The following is a 24,295-nucleotide window of genomic DNA, read 5'->3' as shown; positions in this document are numbered from 1 at the left end:
CAACATTGTAATATTCGTTTTCAGTTACACAGAAAGACCTATGAGAATGACCCATACAGGAAATAAAAGGAATAACCCATATATAGGAGTAAGGTTTCCCTAATTTGTTGTGAAATGGTAAATACTATGTGTGTGTCAAACGTTTTCAGTAACTTCCATTTTTTGTCATGACAAAAAAAAAGTCAGCAATTTCACTTCCATTTCAATGGCAGCTGACTGCACAAGCACATGTCCACAATTTCACTTAAGAAAAAGCGCGTTTCAAAATCATACAATTTAGCCTATTTATATATATATAAGTCACTGAATACGGTTGACACAAGTAATTCTATAAAACTAGCAGTTGGAAGAACCTGGAGGTGAATTACAACCATGTTGCGGGTTTGAATATTAATTGGAGAACGTATGGAGACCCCGCAGGACGTCCATCAAGCAGCTTGTTAATATTCATGAGCTACGGCGAGTCCCAGGCAATGAGGTCTTATTTATATCTGCAGAGAGCTATCTGTATGATTCCATCTCAATGGCAGTGATGTATATAACTGCTGACTCTAGAACAATCCTTGAACACCTGGTTGGAAACTACACAGCAGCACTTTGACTGCACACGTCCACTAATATGAACCCATTTGCAATACCGTTGACAGCCGCCAAGGTGCGCAGGATTCCAGCATGAGCCAGTCTGTCACATGACGCAAACTAAAGATGTCTGCGACGGAGGAGGACACGGAACTCAGAGACCTACTGATCCAAAACTTGGAAAACAGTGGTGTTTTGAATAAAATCAAGGTACCTTTTCTGTCTATTTCGAAACACGCTTAAAGTCTTTATGAGGCCGGAACAACCCCTGTCTCATACGGGACATATTTCGTTTACTAAGCACAATGTTTGTTAGCAGCATAGCATAGGGATGCTAAAGTTGTTATGGGAACAAATGGACAACAGCCACTGTTGTGATAACATTGAGTTATGGCAGTGCGCCCTTGTTTAATTTCCCCTCATATCACTAAAGAGGAGACCTACAGTGTCATTGTTTTTCTCGGCTGTTTTAATATTAAACTAATCATGATTCTTATTTAACCGGCAAGTCTGCAAAAGTCTCTTTATTTATCTTATTTGGCCAAGGTGAGGAAGTCATCTGAAATGATCAGGCCGCAAATAATCTGGTTTAACCTGTATTGCAATTCATTTACCCCGCCACCTTTTTAGATCTTGTAATTATACCGTATTTGTATAATAGCGTTTCTTTATTGACTCTGCAGCTACAGTAACATCTCTGCAGTTTGAGCTGTACTGATCCCGGGTCTGTTTGGTGCTGTACTTTTATAAATATGTCTGATTAAAGGACATATGGACTGATGATAAGTCTCTCTGGTTTACAGGCAGAGCTGCGTGCGGCTGTTTTTCTTGCCTTGGAGGAGCAGGACAAAGTTGAGGTAATTATAAGTAGATTATCTTGCTGATTAAATGCTGTTACATTCATTGTATTTTTTTGCATGAGTGATCTGCAAGATTCAATGTGTCATTTAGATGTCAACTCTTTTAAATAGAATAAAACGCCTCTTGTGAATGAAAACCTGAAAAAGTCCCTCAACACGAAGGATGGTAAGTTTGGATTCCAAAAAGTTTTGCTTTGATGAGATTACTTACAGGTGGAATACATGCATTATACAACTTTTATATGAAGGTAAAAGAGTAGCAAAACTTGAGAGCACGTAGATGTGAATTTGAGAACTTGTACAATTAATATTCATACTTGTACGTGAACATTTAAACTCACAGCTCCGATGTGAAAACCTGTAAAATAAAAATCTGAAGTTGGATGTTGAAATTTGCACTCGCAGACAACAGTCACTCACAACCCTGTATTCTGAATTTGAAGCTGCAGACAAGTAGTCACAAATGTGTAAAATTCTGCCATTCACAGAAATACAATGACAGACACAAACTTGTAATATTTGTATTTATTATTACATTCGCAGTACAACCTCAATTAGACACTTGCAACTTCTCAAATCTGTCACTGCAATTTCAAATTTCGCGCCTTGACTTTTGCTACTCTTTTCGCGATATATCAGGTGCAAAACTAACTTGTGCACTTGAAACTCAGTAGGGGCGGGAGCGGGGGTGTTCAAAGGAGCCGATTTATTGGTTGGCGCCTAGCCAATGAAATAGGACTTGTATTGTACGCGATGATGTCATGAAACCAGCGTCCTCAAGGACTCTCTGAAACGCTAACATGGCTCAATCAGAGCCCGTCTACGGAGAGCCTGGCCACTCCCTATTAAGTCCTAATGTACCGAATTTTGGTTCCACCAGAGTTCCACTGGGGGCGATCGCCAATGAGTGCAAAATGAATGGGAGTCTATGGGGCTAGACGGCTAAATTTGTCTCTTTCACCCGATTGCCATTGAGAAATCTCAGATTTGATTGTAGGTTTTGCAAGTTCAACATGGGTTATAGGTCAAAAGTTGAATGAACGAGTACTTATGTCCTTTCGACTTCTTACAGGTTGAGTTGTTGTTGCCCATAACACGCTAGCATTCTGCTAATGAACGCTGATTGGTCAGTGAAGGACTGATTACGACCAGAGATACCGCTTGATGGCATCGTGTGTGTGTTTGTGTATTTTTGGCGTGGTCTTTTAAAACAACAAAACAAAAACTCTTCTAGCACGTGTGTTTACCTGTGTCGGCGGTGTTGTCGATGCCTCGAGAGAAAAGAAAGTGCAGAGCGCAAAAGCACCAAAGTGACTGAAGGATTGCTGTAAAGCAGTGTTGAAAACTTTTTCTTCGTCGAAGCAAGAGACCAGGAGACGTTGGGGATCACGTTCAAACAAAGTTATTCTTTATTGAGGACTTCGCTGTACGCGGCTGCAGTTCTTCCCAAATCATTCTAACTAACATACTTCACATGGTTTCTTTATAGGTCTTTCAGTGGGCTGTCCTTAAAGGTGCTAAACATACACACAGCCTTAGAGGTAACCACTAAATCTAATCATCTAAAGACAATAGAGGCAATTGCCCCCAACTGAGATAATGGTACCCCCCCCCCCCCAAATGGTATACACAACAAATGGTCACGAGACCTTAGACTAGGTAACATTCACACACAGTCCAACTCTTAGTTGGAAGATCAAAGACTAAAAAACCCCCCGACTATTACAATGTTTAGACAGCTGACTTAAAGCTGACTTCTGATCAGTAAATTGATGCCATCATGTTCACCTTGAATGCCCAATACAGTGTAATTCACCTTAGTTTTTCATGTGATGTTATGTAAGGAAGTAAGATCAGCAGATCTTAAACATATTCTTAAATTTGGATCCTTCAGTCCCCCGTTTGAGAGTTCTTAAAAACTCTCACAAAATCCAAATTTAAACACATAAAGTTCATTCTTGTAACTTGTGTAAGTTACAGGCACATATAACTTGCTCTGTGTTTTTCATCTGTAATTGCATGTTGACACAGAAACAAACATGCACTTAGGGTCCGTGAAATCTTACGGGTGTACTGGACGTGAGTCATTTGTTGGTTGACACACTTGATACTAACAGGTTTCTGAACCATGAAAAGTTATCTTCAGTCATATTAACCAGGTGCAGCACTCAGATAATGGTGCAGGCTTGTAGCCTTGATCATATCGATGGATGACTGAAGGTTCTTTATATCTCTGCGTTGTGTATTTTTTCTTCTTTTTCTTTTGTGATTGGCTCGTTCAGCAATGGGTGTAGTTGTTATCTTGAGGTTGTGGCTTCATATGCAGGTGAGACGTCGTTGCATATGGATTTTTGGAACAGCCATCAAGTGTTTATCTGCACAGAGGAAGAAAGAAAACAAAAGAGAGCAGTATTTCTTCAAAACACTACGGTTGTAGCAGTTTAAACACAATGGTTCTATCGTTTTCAGAGTCTACTGTTGTCGTTTCATTCTTTCCCTATTTCTTAATTTATTTGACACCTATGGACCAGTGAGGTGGGGATAAGAGGGGGGATGAGGAAATCTTCACCACATGGCTGACCCCCGAGGCCTGTTGCACATCGGTTCTTCCATTGGCTCCGCCCTGGTCTGTGTGTCCTATTCTGTCCCTGTTTCTGTCCCTGCCCACTGTACAGTGTGTGAGAAAAATTGGCACATTTCCATTCTCCAGTGAAACATCAGTCCTAATAAACATCATTAACAGAGGATGGTTGTCTAACTGCAATATTCTGTGGTATAACATTTTAAGGCTGTGAGTATACTGAATGTCCCCCAAACAAAGGCTGTGACAGTCAATAAGTCTTTCATCTTTGTTGTAAGTTACTGGGGAGATTAAGCAATCACAGCCCAAATTGTTAACACCTCAAAAAGCTTACCCACGAGTCCAATGACGAGGGGAGTGGTTGCTTCAAAGTAGCAAACAAATGTAGTAAAAGCTGCATAACATTGTTAACTTGTCTTAAGTTATTTTTATTTTTTCGACATTCTTTTCCAAAATGTCCATGCTTGCCACAGTAAGAACAACTGGCTTCTCTAGGACTTTTGCGTTTCTTTGGCTTCTCTGAGTTAACCTTAAAGGATGCTGCTGCAATTTTTACTCTTGCCTTGACATCAAAGTCTCTTTCCCAAATAGCTAAACTGTCCAAGTTGTCTTGCAGGGTTCTATTTGACCATGTAAGATCTAAGAAAGGCAATGCATTTCTATGTTCTGACAGAAGACCCTGAAACCAAGCGCGAACTAGAGGACCATTATCACCTAGCACCTTCTCTGAAGTGTCAGCAATCCCGCTGTAAGCGGCAGCGGTCTGGCAAAATCTTTCTGTGTACTCACAAACAGTTTCATCCTTCTTCTGTACACAACTAGTGAGCTTTGACCAGTCCACTTTCGGTCCAACAATGTTTTTTAACACTTTAACAACTTCCTCTCTCAATTAATCTTTACTGGCCTGTTGCAGTTCAGAATTATTTACAGCACTTTCAAAATCATTGAATTCTGACTCAGTCAAGATCTGTGATATTAGCTGGGTGACTTCAGCTAGCGTCATATCATAGAGCCGCATTTTGCTGATAAATGCTCTTCTAAACTCAGAAAAATTTCTTTGCACTGATGGCAAACTTTCAGCAATTCTCTCAATCTCTTTAGGACCTAAAGATGTTTTGATTGCTTGTGGCTGCAATATGGGGGTTGCAAATGGAACTGTATCAACACCTTTTCCCTGAGGCTTTTGTCTAGCTACGCACACTTCAACTGCATTTACATCTGTATTGACATTGTCCTCTATACTATCAAAAGACTGTAAATCAGGATAGCTTTCATCTGACTGTTGGTCTTCTGTGTCACATTTGGTTGAGGCCTTGAGGCCCACCGTTTTCGTGAAACAGGACACTTGAGTAAGCAATTGTTTGTTCTGTTCTTTCAACTTATCTATAAAACGAGCTTGTTCTTGTACAATGGATAAGCTAAATTCTCTGTGACAGAAGATAATGCCTTTAACATTTTTCTTCCTGATACATGCACCCAACACTTTCTTGCAATCTTCAATTGACCACACTTCGTCTGCCTTAATGCCAAATTTCTTTGTTAAATTCAATCTGACTTGCTCAGTCACTATTGTGTCCATGTGTTCTGATAACAAAGACTTAAACTCATTGTCTGTCCATAAAGGGGTAATCTCTCTAGTACTTTTCCTAAACATTTTGTGAATTTCTGTTACCACAAACAAACACTAAAAAACTTCTCTCTACTGTCTTGCAAACAGAGGGTACAATCTTATTAGCACATGAGGCTAAATCTTCTCTAGCTTACAAAGGTACAAACAATATTAACATGTAACTGTTAATCTTCCCTGTCAACAACAGAGGATCAATTTCATCTCTAAAAGAAAACTTTTTAGAGGCTTATCTTTAGTTAACCAAACTCTACAGCTGTTTGTTAACTACTTCTCTGAACGGCGCAGAGGAAAACATTTGTTCTGGTCTGCATTGGTTCTTTTAATGGAGTGAAACTCACCGAATCGTTGGTTGTACAGAAAACATTCGTCTGGAACTCAGTCAGCTTTGTTGAGATCTTTGAGCTTGAAGTTTCAAGATTCAGTCTGGGACTCAGTCAGCTTTGTTGAGATCTTTGAGCTTGAAGTTTTCAATCTGGAGGAAGCTGGAAAGCTTGAAGTTTGAAGATTCAGTTCTTTGAGTTTCCTTTTTTTCCATCCGGGTCGCGGCAGCAAATTGTTGAAAACTTTTTCTTCGTCGAAGCAAGAGACCAGGAGACGTTGGGGATCACGTTCAAACAAAGTTATTCTTTATTGAGGACTTCGCTGTACGCGGCTGCAGTTCTTCCCAAATCATTCTAACTAACATACTTCACATGGTTTCTTTATAGGTCTTTCAGTGGGCTGTCCTTAAAGGTGCTAAACATACACACAGCCTTAGAGGTAACCACTAAATCTAATCATCTAAAGACAATAGAGGCAATTGCCCCCAACTGAGATAATGGTACCCCCCCCCCCCAAATGGTATACACAACAAATGGTCACGAGACCTTAGACTAGGTAACATTCACACACAGTCCAACTCTTAGTTGGAAGATCAAAGACTAAAAAACCCCCCGACTATTACAATGTTTAGACAGCTGACTTAAAGCTGACTTCTGATCAGTAAATTGATGCCATCATGTTCACCTTGAATGCCCAATACAGTGTAATTCACCTTAATTTTTCATGTGATGTTATGTAAGGAAGTAAGATCAGCAGATCTTAAACATATTCTTAAATTTGGATCCTTCAGCAGTATCTCTGGTTGTACGATGTGTATGACGTCATTGACATTTTAAAATACTTTTTGAAGCAAATAAGTGACTCTAAAAAATCTAACACCCAGCAATGTGTAATTTCTTTGCATCTCCTTTCGAATACAACATTCAAATTACTAGACAAAAAATTATATCCTGAGAAAAGTGGATTTTGAGGGGTATAGCGCCATAGACCTCCATTCATTCTGCACTCGTCCTGTGAGCGCCCTCATATGGAACCAGAGAGGAACTGCAACCAGTTCAGAAGCCGGAAAATTACTGAGAGTGGAAGTTCTCCCCTTATTAGTCATTAGTGATGAGTCGTTCATGAACGATCCGTTCATTGCGTCTGTCACGTGAAAAATGAACGAAAGACTCGGAAGGTAAAGTAATTATTTATGTTCCCTGTAAATTATTTTTGACTGCATTATAATGATTTCTTAATTCAGAATATGATCAAGATTGCGTAGGTGGATGTGTTCGGGGAATTTGCCTGTTAAAAGTATAACATTTAAAGCCCCTTAAATGAACGAAAAGACTCAAAAAAAGATTCGTTCATTTTGATGAACGAGATCGAACGAGAGAGTCAGTAAAATGATCCGAACTTCCCATCACTATTAGTCATTCTCTGGCTCAATGCATTAGACCAGTGGTTCCCAAACCTGTCCTGCCGGCACCCCAACACTGCACGTTTTCTTTGTCTCCCTAATCAAACACACCTGATTCAACTCATCAGCTCATTATCACATGGGTTAATGAGCTGATGAGTTGAATCAGGTGTGTTTGTTTAGGGAGACAAAGAAAATGTGCAGTGTTGGGGTGCCGGCAGGACAGGTTTGGGAACCACTGCATTAGACTGATATTAAAAGATATAAATGATATTATCAAACTCACTAAACACCATACTAATAATGCATACTGCAGATGAGCACAGATGACGAAAGAAATCAAATTTGTGTTCAGTGCAAATAAACCTGCTGCCTGTGTTTTATTAAAAATTGTATAACGAATTTAAAAAATATATTTATATTTTTTTATAACTGTTGGTCCATTAAAGCAGCACTCAGTAGCTTCGGGATTTCTTCGCTGTATTCTAGCTTTTTGCTCGCAGGTTTCTCTCTAGAGCTCCCCCCCACAGCTTCGGAATAGATATTTGACAACACTGTTGTAAAAACTCGTTGGTGATTCTCAGACACCAGAGGCTATAGATCAACGACATCAAAGCAGATGGGACATTCTTTAAAACGTCTTCTTCATTCGGGTTCGGACAGCGTGAGGGAGCGCAATAATGACAGCATTTTAGCAGATTTCTTTTGGCCGTAAAGCAATTGTTTACATCGCGAGACCTGATATCATGCGAGACTTCCTGACGCGGCGGCCGGCGGCCCGCCGGCTCAAAGTTGCAAGTGCGTATTTTCCGCTCACGGCCACCAGGGGGGTGCGAAACGACCACCATTCAACCCGAAATAAGTAATATAACCATTCCAATGACTCCGAAACTGTTCAGTTAAGGTAAAAAAAAGTTACTTAGTTCACCTTTAAGCCTCATTAAGCATTTTCTTGGTTTTCTATGGGAGGAAAATGCTTAACGTACAATGAAATGTGTTGCGTTCATATTCTGTGCTCAATTGCTTTTCTGTACGCTTTATTTGTATGGTGTTTCTTGAGTTTGGTCTTTTAATACCACTGTCTTAATTAAACGCGTTGCGTTCATATTCTGTGCTCATCTGCTTTTCTGTAGTATGCATTATTAGTATGGTGTTTACTGATTTACTTTGATAATATCATTTATTTCTTTTAATATCAGTCTAATGCATTAAGCCATGTTAGCGTTTCAGAGAGTCCCTGAGGACGCGGGTTTCGTGACTTCATCGCGTACAATAGAAGTCCTATTTCATTGGCTAGGTGCCAACCAATAAAACGGCTCCTTTGAACACCCCCGCTCCCGCCCCCCTTTCTCTCTCGCCGTCACTGAGTTTCAAGTGCACAAGTTAGTTTTGCACCTGCACGTGAAATTTGAAATTGCAGTGACAGATTTGAGAAGTTGCAAGTGCCTAATTGAGGTTGTACTGCGAATGTAAGAATAAATGCAAATATATATTACAAGTTTGTGTCTGTCATTGTATTTCTGTGAATGGCAGCATTTTACACATTTGTGACTACTTGTCTGCAGCTTCAAATTCAGAATACAGGGTTGTGACTGTTGTCTGCGAGTGCAAATTTCAACATCCAACTTCAGATTTTTATTTTACAGGTTTTCACATTGGAGCTGCGAGTGTAAATGCTCACGTAAAAGTATGAATATTAATTGTACAATTGTAGAGAGATATTATACACTACCATTCAAAAGTTTTAGATTGGTAAGATTTTTTTTGTTTTTAATGTTTCTGCTCACCAAGACTGCATTTATTTGATCAAGAAAAAAAAAATATTGTGAAATATTTTATAATTTAAAATAACTGTTTTCTATTTAAATATATTTTAAAATGTAATTTATTCCTGTATTGGCAAAGCTGAATTTTCAGCATCATTACTCCAGTCCCCAGTGTCACATGACCCTTCAGAAATCATTCTAATGTTGATTTGATGCTCAAGAAACATTTCTTATTATCCTCAATGTTGAAAACAGTTGTGTAAAAAATAGTCCGTATTTTCTGATGAATATAAAGTTCAAAAGAACAGCATTTATCTGAAATAAAATATACACTACCGTTCAAAAGTTTGGGATCAGTAAGATTTTGTCTTTTTTCTTTAAAGAAATTAATACTTTTATTCAGCAAGGATGCATTAAATTGATCAAAAGTGACAGTAAAGACATTTATAATGTCACAAAAGTTTTCTATTTCAGATGCTGTATTTTGGGTCAAATCAATGCAACCTTGGTGAGCAGAAGAGACTTTTTTACAATATATACTGTAAAGTCAGTATCCAACAATTTATCTTATTTTTTTTTTCTTCTTAAATGTATCTACTTACCTTATGGTGTTTGATTGCCAGCCGATTAAAGGCCCGGGATGAACTGTGTTTATAAAATGATGAGAAAACAGAATAAATTCCGAAAAATGAATAAATAATCTAGTGCTTGTCTAAACTGTAGGCAAGGCATTACACGATTTAGACTTTTTAACAATATTTAACAATATCTTTTATTTAATAAATATGCAAATTCTGCATTTTCAGCTTGTCTTACTCTTCTTGCAGGGCGCTTGGTAGCAGGTCTTATCACTGACTTCCTGCAAGTCTTCAATTTAGACTTCACTCTCGCTGTGTTTCAACCTGAAATCAGCACGGTACGTCAGTGTCACATAATACGCAACGCTGTCATATACACGCAGTAAGGTTTGAGTTGTCTTTCAGAAATTCATGCATGCATTCATTGATTTGAATGTGATATACTGTATCCTCTGTGATCCCACATCTCTTTCATCTAAAACTAACGCACCCCATTATGTGTTGTTTAGCTGAATGGGCTCGACAGTCGTGAAACTCTGTCTAAAGAGCTTGGCATCTCCGAATCGGAGGTGAATAAAAACACCCCTCTCCTGCTAGAGTTGGTGAAGAGGGGCCGGCATAAGGACAAGACCTCAATTTTCACCGAGGTGATTTTTGATGCTCTTCATTTCAGCCAGTCTGATCAACCCATGCCTTTCAGATTGAGTGACTCTCTCACTTTCTTCTCCTGTCTTCTTTACTCAGGGAGATCGGGGGACTGAGAGAACTTTTCCCAAGGTACTTTACCACCGCTATCTGGTCCAGTCCATACGTTATCTCTCTAGATCTCTTTGTAACCTGTTTTTGCACCCACACGTACAGTAAGCACAGGTAGGGTTGATGCACTCGGAGAAGAAGATCCAGTCTCAGACTAGTAATAGTGCTAACCCACTTATTTCACTTGTGGTTAGAGAAGCACATCTTGGGTTGATTCATATCACCGGTTTACCCCCACATCACAAACCCCAGGCGATTTATTCAGGTCACACAAGGGAAGCATGATGTAAATGAACATCTTTAGGTGGTGCTGCAAAAAAAGGTTTTCCTGTTAAGATACTTGTGCAAAACAAGCTTGTCCTACTTCTAGACTTTTTGTCTTGTTTTGCGGGCGCTTTACGTGCATTTGTTTAATCATGCCACTTGCGCTGCGTGACTTCTGTCGTGTCAGACGATACTTCAAATATTATAGTCTCATGATTATACATTGTGATATTGTGTCTTGTTTTTAGGTGCTCAATGTGCTTACCCCAAACATGTGATTTATATGAAAAATGTATATGAAAATAACAAATTTTATATATTTAAATATGCATTTTAAATCATCTTTAATAGATAATCTAGATATTCTTTAGAGTGCAATCTGCAATGATTGTATTAATGTTTGTGGATGGTGTTTAGGAATTATTGCCACGTCAAATTGCTGATGCCCGCAAGAAATTTGACAGTCATGACAAGGTAACTTTTTAAATGACTTTATAATTAATACAATGCACCCTTATAGTATATAATTATTATTTATTTATAAAATAATAAGTATTCATTACTTTTTAGTTATTTTATTATTAATTTGGAAATAAAAAATCTATATAATAATAATAATAATTATAACTATAATTATAATTTGGTAATTAATCACCATAGGGTTAAATAAATATAAACACATTAGTAAGTGATCTGATTTTTAATCTTTTGATTTGATTTTACAGAACAGAAGTGGGGAGATCAACAGAGATGCGGTTGTTGGCATTTTCGCTGATCTTTTCCCACAGTTCAGCAGGTTTGTTCAGCATTGTGGACTCTGAATGCCACGAACTCTAGGAAATATCTGAACTTACTGGTACTGAAACTGTCATTTATGTAACGACTGAGAGTGTTGACATCTTCCCACATTGTTGGTTTGCTCTTCTGTAATCATGTCTGATTGAGGTTCTTGTCGTTGTGGTCATGGCCTTTCTCATGAACAGAGTGTGTTTCAGAACTCCATTAAGGCGGCCCCTAAGTTAATAACTAATGATCTTTGCAACGGAAGTGAATCAATCAAAACTAACTTTAGCTGGACAATAACTTTATTCTAGAGCTGTTGTAAAGCCAAAACAATCTCTTTTACTTTAATTTCCTATTATCACTGTAACGCTCCTTTGAAACAATCTATACTGTTAAAAGCGCTATATAAATGAAGGTGACTTGACAACTATTTCGGCATACAAATCTGAATAAAGGACTCTTAAAGGAATAGTTCACTTAAAAATTTAAATTCTTTCATCATTTACTCACCCTCAAGTTGTTTCAAACCTGTATGAATTTCTTTCTTCTGTTCAACACAAAAGAAGTAGGGCTGTCAAACGATTAATCGCGATTAATCGCATCCAAAATAAAAGTTTGTTTTTACATAGTATATGTGTGTGTACGGTGTATAATTATTTTCTATATATAAATACACACACATTCATGTATATATTTAAGAAATATTTGCATGTATATACTGTGTATATATATATTTATAATATATAATTTATATTATATAAATATTTTATATATAAATAACACATTTTTCTTAAATATATATGCATGTGTGTGTATTTATATATAGAAAATAATTATACTCCATACACACACATATATTATGTAAACACAAACTTTTATTTTGGATGCGATTAATCACGATTAATCGTTTGACAGCCCTAAAAAGAAGATATTTTGAAGACAGTTGATGGACCCCATTGACTTCCATAGTAGGAAAAAAAAATACTATGGAGGTCCATCTACTGTCTGGTTATCTTCAAAATATCTTCTTTAGTGTTCAACAGAAGAAAGAAATTCATACAGGTTTGAAACAACTTGAGTGTGAGTATATGATGACAGAATTTTCACTTTGAAGTGAACTAATCCTTTAATGTGAAGGCATTATAAAAGATCAATTGATAGTATTTATTGTTCTGTAGTTTTAGCCTAGTGCATTTCTGTTGCGATTGCTATAAATTGCCACATATTTCACTAATTTGATTCTTTTCATATTTGCATATAAAAAGAAACATGCTGGACAGTTACGTCACTGAGGAACTCCGAGCCAAAGGCAAGGACACAAACGATAGTAAGTTTTTATGATCGTGTTTATTTGTCCACCATTTTAGGGTTTCTTGTCAATCTTGTCATTCATTGTTGCTAATGGAGTTTTGTCTTCCACTTCTTTCTGTTTTCTATAACTTTACATAGCTATAGACTTTCAGGACTTCCTAGGAATGTACAAATGCTTCTTCATACAGTGTCGAAGTGTGGTAAGCAACCTTAAATGCATTCTTTTTCGTGATGTCTGTTGTGTACCAATATAATGAGGTCAGTAATATCCTTTATAGGTTACCAGTGACAGTAGCGATGCACTTAACTCAAGTAAAACTGCTGAAGATAGAATCATTTCATCTTCCGCCAGCAAGGTAAACTGACTTCCTGTCCTTCTGTGTTTGTTTTTCTGTCTCTGCTTATCTTTCTCTCACACACTTTCCTCTCACCTTCTGACTAGATTATAATCTCTGATCTTTGTTGAATATCAAATATGAGTTGCTTTTTGTCGCGTCTAATATCACTTTTGGTTGGCTGTTGTCCCGCAATATGTTATCAAACATTTCTGTTTTATAGCATGCACAATTTTCATCTCTTTTTCATTTTCATTTCATCCAGCCCATTAAGTTGAACCCTAAAACATCATTTGTTTTATGAATAGAAGATGCGTGTAGTGATAGGTAGCAGTGTTTCCTGTGTGTGATTCATCAGATTATCTTATATCATTCATCTAGATGGTGGGTGATGGACAATAGTAATTTCATGCAGTTAGTGTATTTTGACTCACAAAGGGCAAAGGGGTTTTACCATAGCGCAGGCAAGCACTTGTGACCTGCACAGAATGTAGTCTCACACAACAAGATGATTGTTTTTAATTAAGATTTATACACGCATATGCCCTCGCTAGATTTATTTATTTTTATTAATTTTCGACCATAATCTAAAAATATATATCTGCATATACAGTGCCGGTCAAATGTTTGGAAGCATTTATTTGATCAAAAATACAGTAAAAAAAAACGTAATAGTGTGAAATATTATTACAATTTAAATAATCGCTTTTTTTTTTTTACTTTAAATTCATCAAAGAATCCTGAAAAAAGTATCAGAGTTTTTAAATAATAATATTAAGCAGCACAACTGTTTCCAACATTGATAATAAATCATTAGAATGATTTCTTAGAGATCACGTGACATTGAAGACTGGAGTAATGGCTGATGAAAATTCAGCTTTGCATCACAGAAATAAAGTATGTTTTAAAGTATATTAAAATAGGAAGAAAAAAAAAATCTGTATTTTTGATTAAATAAATGCAGGCTTGATGTGCATAAGAGACTTCTTTCAAAAACATTAAAAATAGTCTTTTTTTATATATATATAATTCCAATTGTGTTTACTATGGCCTAAATGAAAGAAAATGAAAATAAATACAAAAAGCCTATTCATTGTTAGAGATGAATTACTTCTTCCCAAATTTCATGTCAGTGAACGTTCTGTGAATAGATATAGGTCTTGTATCATCAACTTTTGCCTTCATTTTTTTGTTGCTTGCAGTCATCTGTGCATTTTCAGTTTTCTGTGCATTTGTAATTCTGTAGCAGGTCATCCTGTTTTTTTTTTTGTTTTTTTTTAACTCGTCTCCTTCCAAATCTGTGTATGATTTAGTGAGGCTAGCATGTCATTGTTGTATAAGGGTGGTTGCAGCTGATGGTTGTATTCTGGTGCTCAGATACCCAGGTATAAAGGATTTGTTAAACACAGTTCAGCGCAGGAAGAAAATGCTGGCCCAAAGGTAAAGCACACGCGCGTCAACTCTGATACAGGAGCTTTTGATCAGCTCAACCATGTGGCTTTCTTTAGGTCACATAAATGATTCATAAATGGATGGTGTCTGCACACATTTAGCTGTTACTTGGTAGAAGTAACCAGGTAGATTTGTGCCTCTTTCCATTATTGTTATCACATGTTCAAGTGAAATTCATGTCTCAAGACACAATTACTGCTTAGTAGTCAAGATGGAGATTCAGAAAGCGCTTCTAATGTGTAATGGTGCTAAACGTAGCCCATGGTTGAATTGAAACCATCTTAGCACTTGATATAGTAAACTGGCTATTGCAGAGCAGATTTAAGATAATACACAATAAAAACGAGATCAGTCTTTAAAAAAAAAAAAAAAAAAAACCCCTTTAAGGGCAAAGGTACTGACCTGGCTTCTGCTAGTCACCCAGTACTAGTGTGAAAATATTTTAACACTTACTAACACAGATTATTTACCAGATTATCTGCATGTGTCGTCGACTCGTCTAATCACTTACTTTTAGATAATGTACACTAATTCTGAAACATTTCATCTCAAGTAAAAACCCTCTTTTGAAGTTGTCCTATACAAACTAATGGATCAATTTGTGAGTGGGTTGAATGACGCTGCATTTTTTTTCAGCATAAGTTGAAGGTTAACATTGATGTGGGTCAGTTTCAGAATGTTCATTTTGACAACCCACTATTCTTGTAACTTAAGTCAAATATTCTTTACTTTTAATCTTTTAATCCTCTATTAACAGGAAGTTCAGGCAATTTTACTTGAGAATGTCATGTTTTAAAACTACGCGGGTTATGGGGACTTTTTCTTCTTTGATTTCTTTTTTTTTTTCTTTTTTTTTTTTTTTTTTTCTCTTGCTCATAATACACCACTCGTAAACATAACACTCAAATTAATTATGGTATACCATTGGTTCCAAACCTGTAGCTACTTTACATGAGCATAGCAGATGATGCTCATTGTTCATGTTGATCAGATGAAATCTGTAGCTTGTGGCCTTTTGATGATGTTATTATTACAGTATGTTGATTATATTGCGTCTTTGCCATAGGCTGGAGAAAGAAGACCTGGTGAAACACTGGGGTCTCAGAAGAACAGAGGGTCTGTTCAAGTGTTTGAAGGGTCAGAGGAGGGATTAGGGAACGGGAAAAACCTTCCCACCCCACTGAGGAGAGCACTGGAATTTGGACTGGAGGATGAGGATGAGGAAGGAGACTCATTCTTCGATGATCCTCTTCCTAAACCTCAGAAGACCTATGGCTGGTAAGGATACCTTCACTAGGAGAAATCAACAATCATGGCTTCTCATGTAGACCATTCACACTGACAAAGTATCAAGAAGTCATTCAATTTAAATGAAAGTTGGGAATTATAGGTGACAAACTGTTGGTATTGACTGCAACTTAAAAGAAAATGAAGACATAAATTATGTTTAATTCAGAAATGTATATATTAGGGCTGTCAAACGATTAATCGCGATTAATCGCATCCAAAATAAAAGTTTCTTTTTACATAATATATGTGTGTGTACGGTGTATAATTATTTTCTATATATAAATACACACATGCATGTATATATTTAAGAAATATTTGCATGTGTATATATATTTATATTATATATAATTTATATTATATATAAATAACAAATTTTTCTTAAATATATATGCATGTGTGTGTATTTATATATAGAAAATAATTATACTCCATACACACACATATATTATGTAAACAAACTTTTATTTTGGATGCGATTAATCGCGATTAATCGTTTGACAGCCCTAGTAAATATATAAATCTCTGTTCAAATTGACAAATAATAACAACTGCATTTAAAAAAAACATGAATTAAATTAACCGTTTCAAATACTTATTTAATATTTTAAACGAATACATTGATAATTACCCTACTAATCCTCTACATGTTGGAAACTTGACAGCTTGAGGCCGTCTACACTGGACTAATCGACATTTGCAAATGCATTTGTGCTTTGTGTCAGAAGTAGCACGAGCACGGGGCATCAGTTAACTGTTGGGAATTTGTCGTGTCGCATTGTATCTAGTGTAGACCGCATCACTTATTATAATGGATTCTATTTGCTTTTGTCTGCTACAGTCGCTCGCGTTCAGTGTAGACACGGTGTAAGGCATTTGAATACTGCGTGTGGGTAGAAATGCCTACTAACAACCAACAGTACAGCATCCTCAAGCCATTTAATCCTGGTTTGAGTGTCGTTGTGGGAGCAGATTTCCACTCTAGCTTTGAACAAGGACTGTTTCAGTGCCCACATGTTCTACTTAAACTGAAAAAGCAAATAAAATTGAAATGATCTAAACCACTGACACCTTTGATTGCAATTTCAGAAACATTCATCTGGGTTCTTTTTGTTTTTGAAGCACATAACTGTAGTTCATGTTTTACTGTTTAAATATGATGGGGCCCCCACCCATAAGTTACAATTATAAACAAAGACCTCAAATAACTGCTCGTAGATGAGATACAGAGAAGTGTTTTGTTTTTCTGACCTGTATCTTCTGCTTTTCACTCTTGCCTCTTAATCCTGCACGTGAAAACAGTGGTTTATCTTCGGCAGATATGCCTTATTCAGGACAGAGACATTCTGAAAAAAGCTATAGTCAAAAAGAGTAAGTACTTCCTGTTTTCTGAGTGTATTTGCATTTTTACTATGATTTTGACTGACCCATAACGGGTAGATCTTGGAGCTTTGTTGTATGTTGCACCTTTTCCCTCTTTTGCTTTTTGTTCCTGTCGCTCTTTCTCTCGCCCTCTTTCTGTAACCCTGTCTGTGTTTTCCCCCTCCTGAGAAGTCAGCCCTGGCAGAGGGAAGGAAGCCTGTCAGGGCGATCCTTATCCCAAATGAGGAGGGGCACTAGCCTCAATGAGTGAGTGTGCATGGTGTGATCACACTGCCATTCAAGCCCACTGCATCCATCTTAACCCATGGGTGCAAAATCAGGCTGTTTACCCCCACTGGGGTTGTGTGTTTGTTAAGTTTGATCAGTTTTAGAGAGCTAAATAAGCTTACACACAGAGTAACAATTGCATTCAATAACTGAACCGCCTCCTTTAAATTTTCAAGACTCACAAATTTTGACTAATTAAATAATGTCTCGTTTATTAAATAACATCATGTTAACTGTGATAAGACTTTCCAGTATTATAAAATCTTTTGAGTTTTACTTTCATTACAAGTGTTGTTTGCGGCTATCACAATTTTGTGATATAGTTCGTACCATAACGCCATTACCCGATACTGTCAAAAAGAAACTCCAATAACTGGTACAGTACCAAAATGAATGGCGTCATAATTGTTTTTTTAAAAAGCTTTTATCCTTTTTCTTTCTTTCCTTGTCTGCATTTGTTCTGCATGTTTCCTATGTATCTCTCTCTCTCTTAATATCCCTGACCTTGTTCTTCTGGCTGTCATGTGTATGTGTATGTGTGGATGAACATACAATGTTGCTCTGTCTGGCCTCAGCCTGTCTGCTATAGGCAGTGATAAAGAGGGAGATGGAGAGGACATGCTCTCTGACTGTGATAACAGGCCGAGACCTGACTTTAAACCCAGGTGAGCTTGGGATAATTCCTGTCTGTCTCCTGCCATATAACTTCCCTCTCCGTCCACTTCTCTTATGGATGTCAGCTCGCTTTACAAAGTGCATGCGGTCTCATCCTGTCTGTTTTTCAGGAGAGAAGGCTCGGGCAGCAGTTTAGGAAAAGCTTTCACCACAGACGCGCAGCTAAAGAGCGTGGGAGGATCCATCTCTGCCGAGAGCAGCCAAAAAGATCATTCATCTGACAAGAATGGTAGCAAGCCAGTTGTGAAATCGATCACGATTCCTTCTCAGATGATTCTGGATCAATAGAAATCGAACGCTCAATATGATTATTTAAAAGTGCAAATGAAGTTGTGCTCTGCAGCAACATCCACCGTACGGTGGCTTCAGAGGTGGAAAAAATGCTTTATTTTACATCATATGAAAGGAAAGGATGAAAAGTTCAAAATATTTAAAGGGAATGAACGTATTTGCACAGAAATTAGGTCAGTCTGAACCATTACACAAAATGAAAGCTGCAGAGATGCTTCTGATTTTTAAACCCACTATTTCTATTTGTGGGCGGAGCTGACATATTTTAGAATGCCATTTAATCTTTACACAGAATTTACCCCATCCAAAATTCATGAATCATCTGAGTCAGATCCTGACTCTTTGAATTGAAATTGAATCAACTCACAAAGTGCATAAAGATTCCCCTGACTGAAAATATTTTGACAGTAATATCTTTTCTCTTTGATTGTTGTCTTAGGAACATCTAGTTCTAAAGATAAGGGCATCAAAGACTTTCCCACACCAAATGAGAAAACCAGATCCCTTTTGCAGGGTAGGAAATATCATTATATATATTTTTTCAATGACTTAAACATCAAACAACCCGTCTAAATGTCACATCTCGTTTCTTTTTGAAAAACAGATGCAGATGAAAATCTTGACTATGACGATGACTTCAACAGGTAAAGACTGTGCCCATGAGGTGTTTTACAGGTCCCATGTTATTTTGCTCCGTCTGAATCTAACGAAGTGTTCTGATCTCTCTCGTTTCTCTTCAGTCATCGTTCTGAAAACTCTAAGAGTGAAGTGAGCATCGACGAGGAAATAGAGGTCTCGATAGAGGGGCCTGACATCAGTGATAAGGTATCGTTGTCTCCATCCTCAATATTTGTGTTGACATTGCATCTTAAACCTTGTTTCAAAAGGATTTTAAATGATTATGGATCTTGATTGTTTTTGAGGTAAACTATTCCAATAATAAAGCTCGTAAAGAATGTCATTTAATTATGGTCCCACTTCACCATTCTATGTGAAGAGGGACAAATGTTAACAGTGGCCTTATTGATAAGCGTGCATTGTGTAAAAGGCAAGAAGTGAGAGTGGGATGTTTTGTAAATGGAAAAGATGGGTGGTTAAAGAGGCCCAATGAGGAAGTGACTTTTGAGCAGTTTGACCTTGACTGTGATTCTTGATCTTATTGATTTGGTTTCTCTCACTTTTTTTTTTTTTTTCTTGTAGCTTGATGAAACCACTCAGGATGTGAGCGTTTCACAGATAAGTTTGGGTGCAGACTACATGGAAGATGTTGCTTGACATCCGACTAATCAGTTCCTTATTTTGTACTTTATGTATTTATGTATTTAGTTGACAATAAATGATTAATTACCATCTGACTGTTGCCTCTTCCTGTTTTATTTATTTTTATTTTTTTGCCATTACAAAAAAAAAACAATGGAAGGACAGAAATGAAAGGATAGAAAATGTAGTTCTCATTTAAAAAACAACAACAACAACAACAGATCATTAAGTTGTGTAACTGTTTTAAAGTCTGAGAGTGCCGTAGAATTGGCACTGATATAAGACTTTGAACTGTGCATAAAACATTGAAAGCAAATGTCTGTTGGATGGCTCTTTTTGAAACACTACACGTATGTCAGACAGCTTTGATGGTCTGACATTCACACCTACACCAACATGTTCCTGTAAAGCAGCAGTGAAGCGCCGCCTCCTGCTTACAGGTCAGATAATTGTCATTCTTATTATGTAGCGTGGCCCTGCCCAAGTTGTCTTTCCTCATCAGAAACCAGAAGGAAGAGAAGTCTGAAACTCGTTCTGCATTCCTTTAGACTTGTTGGTGTAGATACGGGTAAGTCGCTTCTTTTTTTGTTTGTTTCAGTCACATGCTAAATTTTTATTTGGAAATGCAAGTCAGTGCCTTTTTTGTTTTATTACCTACATATTTAATTATGCAGACTGGAGATTTATGTTAGTCTTGAGTTGTGGGCAACTAATTAGAATCAATTTATATTTAAATTGGAAGGTTTTAGTGTGAAGGATGTGTATTCCAGTGAGACACTTAACTTTATTGGCCCATTAGGGGAAAGACTTAAGTGCTTTTGTCTGAAAATATATATATATATTATTGATTTATTTTTGTCTTTTGAAATACTTTTTTCCACGCAATGAATAGATCTGCATAGTTTTGTATGCCAGTAACTACTTTAAAAAAAAAACAGCAACCCTGTAAAGACTTAAAATATTTTTATATCTTAGTTCCTCTAAGTTTTTTTCCATGTGCACAAAGCTCTTTCTCTGTATGTGTTCTTGAATTAACATTGCCCCTGTTAAACAACTATGACATGCAAACATAAAAAGATGCTTTTATGCTTATTGTTTGGATCTATAAGCGCAGGGTTTTTTCAATTTATTTGAGCTTTTTATGTTTCCTGGAATCTGCATGACATGACAGGTATCAGATCTCCGGCTTTCCGTGTTTAATGCTTGCTGTAAAACTTTTTCTAGACGAACATCCTCTCCAGGACTAATGGCCACTAAATAGGTCGTATGCATTGAATCTCTTGCTGTGTACGTGACCTGATTTTATGCAGATATCCTCTTTCTGCAAAGATAAAATGTCAAACTACAAAGCCATGTTTGCACATGAGCTTTTTCGTGGTCTAGAGGGAATTGTTGGATTTAACATAATCAGTCATATAATTCACCCTCGCATATTAAAAATGTATATGACAGCGACAGACCGATGACAAACTTCTGCCTCTGCATTCTTAGAAAAACAATTTAAGAACAAAACTATTTGTTAATTTTTTTTTAATATCAATCACTCATATTCTAGTCTAATATTATTATTTTCCTTTTTTTATTTTATTTTATTGAGATAGGATAGTATAGAGAACTGACAGTAAGTGAAGTGGCAGACCGAGGGGGGCAGGATTGATAAATATACCCATGCGGGGACTCAAACTCGCCCGAACTGCGATGTCAGATCAGCTTGGACGTTCCACTATTTTTATTAAGCTATTAAACAAGCATCTTATTCAGTTATATTCAAAAATCTGGTTGAATATACCATCTTTAAACTTTTCACTGAAGTGGTTTTATCTTGACACGTGAGCTCGATTTCGACTGATGTTCTTATTCTTTTCTTTCCTGACAGTCTCAAAAGATAAAAATGGATTATTTTTACCATGAAGACCTCAACGACACTGATTATTCAGGCATGTATGATGAGATCGTGGAGCCGTGTACGACAGAGCGCAGTGTCAGCATTGAGAACTTCCTCCAGTTGTTTATTCACCCCATCATTTGTTTAGCTGGTTTCATCGGCAACACCCTCGTGATCGTGACGTATGCCTTCTACAAGCGAACCAAGTCTATGACTGATGTGTACCTGCTGAACGTGGCCATAGCTGACATCCTGTTTGTGGTGGCCCTGCCTTTGATTATCTACAGCGAGCAGTACGGCTGGACCATGGGGAACTTGTCCTGCAAGCTGCTGCGTGGCATCTACAGTGTGAACCTGTACAGCGGCATACTGCTCCTGGCTTGCATCAGTGGAGACCGCTACCTCGCCATCGTGCAAGCCCGCCGCTCTTACCGGCTGCGTTCAAGCACTCTGCTTTACAGCCACCTGGTCTGTGCAGCCGTCTGGATCCTGGCCTTGCTCCTCTCCCTTCCCACCTTTGTGTTTTATGAGCGGTACCTACCTGGCCCAACCGAAACCAGCATTGCAAACAGTACGGGCGGCGACGACGCACATTACGTGTGCTTCTTCTGGTTTAAGTCGAACGAGACGGCGCGTGCGATGAAAACCGTGGTGCCCAGCTCTCAGGTGGCGATAGGTTTCTTCTTGCCGCTGCTGATCATGGGATTCTGTTACTCCAGCGTCATCGTCACTCTCCTTCGGGCCAAGAACTTTCAGAGACACAAGGCAGTGCGTGTGGTCCTCACCGTGGTCTTTGTGTTTGTGGTCTGCCATATGCCTTACAATATAGCGCTGTTGTATTACACCATCAACATGTTTGAACTGCAGGAATGCAGCCACGAGGAGGCCGTCTCATTGACCATGGCCATCACGAGAAGCCTGGCGTACCTGCACTCTTGTCTCAACCCCCTGCTGTACGCCTTCATCGGAGTGAATTTCAGAAACCACTTCCGTAAGATCCTACGGGACATCTGGTGCTTGGGGAAGAACTACATGTCAGCGAGACGGTCCTCACGCGTCACCACTGAAATGTACCTTTCCACGCGGCGCTCTATGGACGGCTCGACCAATGACAATGGCACTTCGTTTACCATGTGATTGGGTGCTGATTAAGGGCGGCGTACCCAGCATCGTAACTGACAGACTGATTAGCATCAGTCAAAAATGATCATCATGTTGTTCCACACCTGTTTGACTTTGTCTTTTTGTGTTCATGTTTTGACTGGAACATGATGGTGAGTAAGTGATGACAGCATTTTTCAAGGAATATATTTTTCCTTTGATATTTTTGATTTTGAAAAATCCAATTACAAGCAAAAGAGGGACAAGTGACAACCACATACAAACCATTACCAGATGAGATCAGTGTGGTCGTTCCTTCTATGTAAAAGTGTAAAAAATCCTCTGTATTTTTCAGTTGAAGTGCACTATATGTAGTACTAATGCAGAATATTTTTATTTTTCTATTTGTACTGTATATTTACCTGTTGTAACATTGTCTTTGTACCTGAGATATAAACACTGTTTTATCTAAATAAATTAGGCAAAGAATTAAAATACAACTATAATGAAGGGTGACATTCTGAAATGAGAACAAGTGCTGCTTTTATAATTCACCAAGCCCATCTCTGTAACAAATAGATCAAATGAGTCAACAACTTTTTTTCTTTTCTTTCTCTTTTTATAGTTTGTCTCTGCTGCAATAATGCATGAATATTATTTCTGATCTGGTTAATATTTCACATTTTTTGAAACTCACATAGGTTTTGGGTGTTATTGTTTCTACTAGAAGTCAAGCACATAAAAGACTTGCACATCATGCCATGACTTTTGAGACGGTACCTTGTTTTTTTACCTGGATACACCTTCGCATACCCATTTACATTACTGTCCTCTACAAAAATTAGTCCCCCGCCGGTTACAGTAAAGTTACAGATAGTGTTGATTGTCTATTTCGCTCAAGCTCAAAATTGCGTATATTCACGTTTTTGCCTCTTTTACCCAAGCTTAGGGTTACAGGTTAACATATTCCTTTTCCCAAAAAATCAAGCTTACAGGTTAACTGCTTTGATTCAGAATGAACTTCTCCATTACGGGAAGAACACAGAAGTACTTTTATTTGTTTTGTTGTGTCCCAAAGCTCACTTCTACAATCTATATAGTGCATGTCTAGAAGTGCATGAATAACACCTTTCCACCATTTAGTCCTAATTTGTGTCTGTGTGATTTAACTCACACAGCTCTTACTGTCCTTCACAGAAAATCAAGCTTTGGAGCTGCATGAGGGTAAGTAAATGATGACTGAATTATTTCATAATTTTTTTTTTTAGGTGAACCATCCCAAAAACTTAGTCCTGTGATCATCAAAATATTTTTTGTGTAACACTGTCCTTGTTAAAATGAGACTGTGGTGTGTTTTCTAGTCTAACTTCATTTGAGTGCTGAGTAAAAGCATCCTCTGTTGCCCCCTATTGATGTTGAACATAAGAGCACAGAGAGCTCCAATATAATTGCCGCTCAAAACTAGACATAACAGAGACAAACATAACCAAAATTTCAAGGAACCTGCTATTTTATAAAAATAAAAATA

General features: G+C 37.6%; 2 protein-coding genes across 7 annotated transcripts; both read left to right on the top strand.

The window, feature by feature from the left end:
• Positions 1-630: 630 nt before the first annotated feature.
• On the top strand, positions 631-19,871 carry cep43 (centrosomal protein 43). 6 transcript variants are annotated; one of them, XM_079887905.1, is made up of 21 exons: positions 631-789; positions 1,383-1,436; positions 1,551-1,605; positions 9,967-10,055; positions 10,227-10,364; positions 10,462-10,494; positions 11,155-11,211; positions 11,463-11,533; positions 12,786-12,847; positions 12,970-13,031; positions 13,110-13,187; positions 14,544-14,606; positions 15,685-15,896; positions 17,208-17,276; positions 17,460-17,534; positions 18,131-18,220; positions 18,341-18,459; positions 18,961-19,035; positions 19,126-19,165; positions 19,262-19,346; positions 19,722-19,871. In XM_079887905.1, exons 1-21 carry the CDS (start codon positions 706-708, stop codon positions 19,794-19,796), a joined length of 1,686 nt encoding a protein of 561 aa, XP_079744031.1. In that variant the 5' UTR covers positions 631-705; the 3' UTR covers positions 19,797-19,871. The 6 variants fall into 6 exon arrangements, with proteins under 6 accessions (XP_079744031.1, XP_079744032.1, XP_079744033.1 ...); XM_079887906.1 differs by lacking the exon at positions 14,544-14,606; XM_079887907.1 differs by lacking the exon at positions 17,460-17,534.
• A 397-nt stretch (positions 19,872-20,268) lies between these two features.
• ccr6a (chemokine (C-C motif) receptor 6a) lies at positions 20,269-23,523 on the top strand. The gene is made up of 2 exons (XM_079889208.1): positions 20,269-20,349; positions 21,658-23,523. The coding sequence occupies exon 2, from the start codon at positions 21,673-21,675 to the stop codon at positions 22,801-22,803; it is 1,131 nt and encodes a 376-aa protein (XP_079745334.1). The 5' UTR covers positions 20,269-20,349; positions 21,658-21,672; the 3' UTR covers positions 22,804-23,523.
• Positions 23,524-24,295: the final 772 nt, after the last annotated feature.

The sequence above is a fragment of the Squalius cephalus genome (assembly GCF_949319135.1).
Source record: "Squalius cephalus genome assembly, chromosome: 12".
NCBI lineage: Eukaryota > Metazoa > Chordata > Actinopteri > Cypriniformes > Leuciscidae > Squalius > Squalius cephalus.
This window is presented reverse-complemented; position numbering and strand designations above follow the sequence as displayed.

Bases quoted from the DNA above. Each gene is read 5' to 3' on its own strand.
- cep43 (XM_079887905.1), top strand. From the start codon at position 706: ATGTCTGCGACGGAGGAGGACACGGAACTCAGAGACCTACTGATCCAA. The intron at 13,188-14,543 runs GTAAACTGACTT...TCTGGTGCTCAG, and splicing joins TTTCATCTTCCGCCAGCAAG to ATACCCAGGTATAAAGGATT. The intron at 19,166-19,261 runs GTAAAGACTGTG...GTTTCTCTTCAG, and splicing joins TATGACGATGACTTCAACAG to TCATCGTTCTGAAAACTCTA.
- ccr6a (XM_079889208.1), top strand. From the start codon at position 21,673: ATGGATTATTTTTACCATGAAGACCTCAACGACACTGATTATTCAGGC.